The 6,909-nt window shown below is 25.7% G+C and overlaps 1 protein-coding gene across 2 annotated transcripts; it reads right to left on the minus strand.

The window, feature by feature from the left end:
• Nucleotides 1-221: 221 nt before the first annotated feature.
• On the minus strand, nt 222-6,661 carry Hn (phenylalanine hydroxylase). Of its 2 annotated transcripts, none has more exons than XM_018453962.1 (8): nt 6,414-6,661; nt 4,309-4,440; nt 4,078-4,232; nt 3,019-3,201; nt 2,544-2,740; nt 1,792-2,054; nt 684-913; nt 222-402 (listed from the first exon to the last, which is right to left on the minus strand). In XM_018453962.1, exons 1-8 carry the CDS (start codon nt 6,495-6,497, stop codon nt 240-242), a joined length of 1,407 nt encoding a protein of 468 aa, XP_018309464.1. In that variant the 5' UTR covers nt 6,498-6,661; the 3' UTR covers nt 222-239. The 2 variants fall into 2 exon arrangements, with proteins under 2 accessions (XP_018309464.1, XP_018309465.1); XM_018453963.1 differs by lacking the exon at nt 6,414-6,661 and adding an exon at nt 4,765-4,830.
• Between the last annotated feature and the right edge of the window lie 248 nt (nt 6,662-6,909).

Below are 6,909 nucleotides of genomic sequence, written 5' to 3' on the forward strand. Positions count from 1 at the left end.
TCGTTCCTAATGGTATATTTTTCTCTTTTACTTTGTCATAATTAATATAAATTTATTACATTCAACAAAAATTATAAAGATGTATATGATGTACAATATTTATTTAATATATTGAAATTAAAAAACAAAGTGTTTTAATTTCTTTTTTTACAAAAATGATCCTTTTACATAAGTACTTTATACATAAATTGTGATACTTACTATTTTAAAACATATCATGTAAAAATAACAAAATAAAATTAATGGTGCAGTTTTCTTAACGCGTCCGTCAAAATTTGTACTTCTTGATTTACGTTATTTACAAGAGCTTCCACTTGTTGTTTACTGTCGATAATGCTGATACTCTGTGTATAAGCATCGTATCTCACTCCGAATTTCCTCGGTATGTTTTGAGCAAATTTTCTAAAATTAAAAAATTTATCATTTTTTTATTTAATATATTAACGATTCCTTTTGTGTTCAGTTAAAACTGTTACATAAAATTGTAAATTTGCATAATAACTGCAAACAAACAAGGATGTAATGCATTTCATGCGTGAAGCGCGTTATATCTTGCACAAAGTGTGTTACATCTTTGTATTGCCAATATTGCGCGCTATATAATAGGAAGAAAATGAATGTTGACCTGGGGCGAGATAGATAAGAACAAATCTGCGACATTTGCTTATTGTTCTTATACTTACATCATCTTTTGCTTGGCGTCTTCGAAGTCTTCAGCAACAAAATATACTGGTTGATATTCTGTTATCGGATATTTTTGTAATGAAGTCTTCGGTGGATCAAAAGGTCGAAGCTCTGGCTTGCCGCTTAAACAATATTCCAATTCGCCAAAAGATGAGAGTAAACCAGCACCGTATGCCTTTAATTCTCCATTTTGTCGACATATTCCGTATTCTACCGTAAACCAGAAACACTACAAAAACAAAATTATCTTTTAAATAAATTTAATAGAGAAAGGTCACCGAGATACTGAGACATAGGTCTCCTAAAGCGACATCCCTTTATTTCTTAGAAACTAACTTTTGCACCTTATTAATGCTAATAAAAACGTGATCTGTTTAGCTAATTAAAGAAGTACAAACTCATAATTCATATATTTGTAGCTTATTTCTATACCAAATCAGCTAAAAACAAATTCTATGAATCCGAGAAAAAAATTCTTACGGTGTTCTTTTGCGAATTGCGTAATTAAAATAATAGTGACTGTATTATTGATAATATTATGTCATTTAAAATGTTTATAGTTTCATAAATTAGTTTTCTTTACAGAATAGGATATATCTTTATTTATAGAATAGGAATGTTGGCATTATTGTCTACTATGTCAGTTTTGGAGCCCATTTTGTTAGATGCTCATTTTTGCATAATTTACGAAAAACTTAATTATTGCAAAATTGTAAACAGTATTATAAAAACTGCTTATATTATTTGATAGAAGACAGTTTTTAATTTGTATTTATGTTTTTGAAGTTGTATTTTTACCTTTTGTTTAGAAATATTGTCTAAAAATAAAGTGGTATGTCGATATCGGTAACCTTTCTCTACTATTTATTTTTTAAGTAATTTTTTAATTTAATTTTATTTTTTTTATTTATTTTTCTATTATTTTCTATTATTAACGAATTCTAATACTATTAAAAGCCGAATTTACAATAGTAATTTTTTTATGGTAGTCTTTGGATTATCATAAAATTTTTTTACAACATAATCGAATTATTTCGACTATGTATATTTTATAGTTTTACGGCTACAACATTACATGTTTTAAATTTAAGCAAGATGTTTGAATACCGTTGCAAGTTTCTCTATATATTCATCTGGAGCACCAAGAGACGCTAAACCGATAACTTGTGAAAACTGTGCAAAAGATGGATCAGCCAAAAGTGGTACATGGCCCAAAATCTCATGGCACACGTCCGGTTCCGGCGTGTAAAGTGGTTTACTGCTATGTCGTATGTATTGCGTGCTATGAAACACTCTGAAGGCTAATCCAGCCAGAAAATCACGTGAGGATAATAGTCCTGCTACTGGGCGAAGTGTAAAGCCGGTAGAATCTGAAGAAATCGATTAAAAGGTAGAAAATCGATCACGAAAATAAAATTATACCATTGAATTGCACTATTAACTAGTTAATAATTTGTCTTTTCTATGATATAAATAAAAAAAGAAATATTTATTCTTGGAACCAAACAGAATTTACGCTATCTGGCATTGATGTAATTAAAAAATTCTTAACCATCTTACTATGAAAATGACATGTTGACATAATAGCATACCCAATTCGATTTTTTATAACTTTCATAAAAACGAACATTGTAAATTTTTTTTCAATCGGAATGTCAAATGTTAAGAAACAGTATTAACATAAATATATATATATATATATATGTACGTATCTTTAATAATAAAATAATTGTAAGCAATAGAAAAAGTATTGGAAAAGAAAGTCATATGACAAAAATATCGCAAAGGTGTTCAAGGGTTAAATATTAACTATATATAACTATCTTTCCCACAGCATACATTTAAAAATGAGATGTTACCTTTTAAGAAGTTGGATATATCTTCCAATTGGGGTATATTGTCTTCTCGATAACCACAGTTTTCGATAAGTAGCGGAAAAACGTGATTATGTTCTCTGCATGCATACTTTGCATAAAGTTTAGTTAAATTTTTGAAGATTACGCCCCACGTAGCTATTTCTTCGGGCGTGTATTCCACTCTTGGAATAGGTTGTCCGCTAAAATATAGTACATACATATAATATATTACATACAATATTTTTCTCTTTTAATTTGCATATGTTCTAATAATTCTAGTCTAATAATATATAGTTACATATTTCTACAATACGATGTATATTCATTCCACTCCAAGGAATATACCAAGTCAAGAAAAAGTCAAAATGATGATTTTTGGTTACAAAATTTAACTTTTTATTGGCTTTAAACATCAAAGTAAAGTCATTTTAATGTCATTTTGATTTTTTTTTATTTTTGTGTGTTCCTTGGGACTTACTGTTTATAATGATAAGCAATATCTGCGAAAAATTTTCTTCTTTTTCTATATACAGGATCCGTAAAACCAGGATGATCGCTGTCAAGTTCAGCACCATAAGACAAAATTTGATTAGCAAACTTATCGAGGTCGCGTATTCTCCTTGGAAACCATGGTACTGTATTTATATTATCTCTGTGATCACTAAAAAGAAGTTACGATTTACTTTTAATTTTATTATGTACGTAATACACGATTGTTTATATACAATAAATATTAAATAATTTAAAAATGTACGATGTTTTGATGAAATAGAACGCATAAATATGAAATAATTATGAAAAACGGTGAATTGATAAAGGTAATTGAAATCTTATGTTATACAGTTTCATATATTATAACAAAGCATAATAATAATTAATAGATGAAAAAAAATGAATGATAAAATATTTTTTACTCATCAAATGAATTCTTATAGTCTAATAATATTAATGTGAGAATTTAAAACACATCTATGTAATTTTATAATTCTCAATCTGTATAATTATTTTTATAATTTATATTTAAAGACAGTAACATTTATTTGAAATATTTTTAATAAAATTGTTTTATAAAATAATATTATAATTTATAATATAAATGCTTAAAGTATTGGCTATTTACTTATGAATATTTTATTCTAACACTTTTATTCTAACAAGAAAAGTCTAAAATTGTTTCCAACTTGAGATAACATTCCGGAGTTATTGTATGTATGAGTACCTGTGGTACATGCTTGTTTATCATTGAAAATTTTACAAGTAAATGGATAGCAGTTTAATTACAGAAAAAAAATCTAAGAATGATATGAGATAATATGAGATAAAAAAGTAAATTTTAAGATTAATTTAACCAAAGTTGTTAAATAATTGTGATAACATTAATAATAAAATTCTTAGTGTTAATAATAAAAATTAATAAATGAAGCAGAATTATTAAAAAATAATTTAACATTGTTGCTATTTATAACAAGATTATTATAACAGAAAAATTGAAAAATATATTACAATTATTTTTTAAATAAATGTTAAAATCTCTTACCTAGAGATTATCGAAAAATAGCTGCATTGATCTTGTAAAGCTTCAATTACAGAAGCTATATTACCACCCGGTGCACAGTCTATCATAAATTCATAGTTATTTGGTCGTCGAAGAGAACTTCTGGACTCAATATGCAACAGATTCACTTTGTGTTTCTAAAATAATGTGTGTCCTTAACTCATATGTGTTTTTTAAATTCATACGTCCTTTGATTAATGAAATTTCACTTACGACGAAAAGCTGAAGATATTTTCCTAGCGATCCAACTTCATCTTCTTCTTTTGGGGAAAAAATTAGGCAAGTGAAGGCCGAATCTCTGTCTTCCTTGATATAATTTCCGCCATGGATCAGTTTTGGCTGACACTATATTCAAGATTAATTATAACGCGTTAAATAAAACTTTCGAATAAATCTTTCTTTTGTAAGAATATTTTAATGTCTCTATTCGTAAAAGTCAAGGTTTTAATACCTTGATTTTTCATAATTTTCAAATTTTTTGATAAAAATTGTAATTATTAAATTTTAAAGGAATTATATCGTGATAACATTCATAGCTAATATACTTTATTTAATAAATACTCATGATTATAGAAATAGGCAGATATGATACAAAAGTTCTCCGTATACTTATGTAAAAGTGTATGTTGATTTAAAATTAACAATTTTGTTTATTAAAAAAACACATACCATTGGTACCATTACGATTGTCATTTTATGATTAAATAATGGCGATTTTTAAATTTGAATATTTACGTGTCACGATAATAAATAAATTGTAACGTAAACGGCAGACGAATTAAAACTACGGTTAAGTGATCTTTCTGTATATATATATAAAATCGCAAGAACTCCCCCTCCTGTTCTAAACTCCGATCAAGTATTGAATAAGAAAATCCCGATAAATGTGAAGATTTTTGCATACATAATGGTTTTTTATATACGTATATATAAAAAACGTATAAATATCATTATACGTTTAACCCATATAAAAATAGTATGACGTACTATAACAGCAATAAGAAGAAGTCATTTTATAGACGATTAAGTTTTTGTTATGAAAAAGCATAAAAATTTCGTACTATACTATAATCCGAGGAAAGTTTTACATCATTTTGATTATAGAGGACAGTTTAGGAATCAAGGCCGATTTGTCTGCGATTGTCTAATTTGCTTGGAATAAAAAAAAATTATATTTTCACTGGCATTTATAAATTATGTGTAACGTAAATTATGTGCATAAGGAAATAATTATCATATTAAGAAAATCTAAGAAATTCTTGATAATCTTATCATTGTTAGAAAATACAATTTTATTTAAAAGTACGCAACACTGAGAGTTCCGTTGTTTGATTAATAACATGATTCTCGAATCCAACATGCAACAATTAACTTTATTTCATCATATTTTATGTTTAAATATCGATAATACGTGTATTGAATCAAAATTAAATTGTTATTTGCTCTTTAAAATTTTGTGTATCTGTTTATGTAAAATATACACAAAGCAATAAGTGTACGTTACACATAATGCTTGATATAATTAATTATGGTTAGTTAATTTATAATATGGTTAGTTAATTTATAAATTTATATGATCAGCTAATTTATACAATATAATGAAATCTTATTGTCAAAAGTGTTTAATTTATTTTAGAAAATGTTATTTAGAAAATATTTTAATGAAATTTTATTAAAATTTTTATTATAAAAGTTTTATCGGAACTATTATTAAAATCGTATTAATTTTATATTAATTTACAATTAGAAGCAGCGTAGTACACTATTTAAAAATATACCATATATAGGTATGTAATAAAATTAATAGATTCTCTGCACTCACACACAATCAATAATATAAAATCACTATATTTTTAAACTATCAATTTTAAACCACACAACATTATAAATACCTTTATAAGTTTATATCGTTTCTCTATAAATTTATATTATTATTTATAAATTAAATTAATAATTATGGATTAAATTAATATTTATAAATTAGTAATTATAAGTTGTTTCTGTTTATAAACCATTCTATGTATATTTCAAGTAATGTAGTATACAATACAGTATAGAAATTGCATAATACTTATATTATTAGATATTGTTTCTCTATAGGTTGTATTATCATTTATAAATTTAATTGAATTGCTTTTATTTACAAATCATCCTATGAACATTTTTCTATTTTTCTCGATCCAAGAGTAAATTGAACATTCAACCATTGTAATAAAAAATAAGTATCTTTATAACAAAATAGTTAGTATTTTATTTTAAAAAATATATTATAAAAAATAATAATACATCTTGTTTTTCATAATAATAATTTTAATTACCTTATCTGGAACTGAACTGCTAAGAGATGAGTTGCTATTTTCTATTTTCTCGTTAAAAATTTGTTGACTTGTTTGCGTGTACATTTTATCATTGAAAATTAAAAAAATACGGACAATTAATAAACTTTCGTTTAAAATGATTCAGTTGTCCTTCATTCGTCCAGTGACGCGGAAGAACTGATGCTTGGAATGGCGCGGCTATCAGCTTTAACAGGTTTCTTAATAAAAGAATCCAAACAGTGAAACAGTAAAGCATTAACTGATACATGCAAAGAGTGTGTTGCGATGAAATATATTGTAAACTCATCATAAAGGGTCAAGGAGTTATCAAAAAAGTAACATACGATAATGTAATATTATTTACGGATTTTATGAAATCATTTATCTTTTACGTATATATAAGTATATTTATCTATTTTTTTGTACGAATCTTATTTATTTTTACGTATTGCTAATCATATATATTGGTGTCTTAAAATTCGCGTGCACAAGTTGA

This window comes from Mycetomoellerius zeteki, unplaced genomic scaffold (assembly GCF_001594055.1).
Source record: "Mycetomoellerius zeteki isolate Tzet28-1 unplaced genomic scaffold, Tzet1.0 scaffold415, whole genome shotgun sequence".
NCBI classification, from domain to species: domain Eukaryota; kingdom Metazoa; phylum Arthropoda; class Insecta; order Hymenoptera; family Formicidae; genus Mycetomoellerius; species Mycetomoellerius zeteki.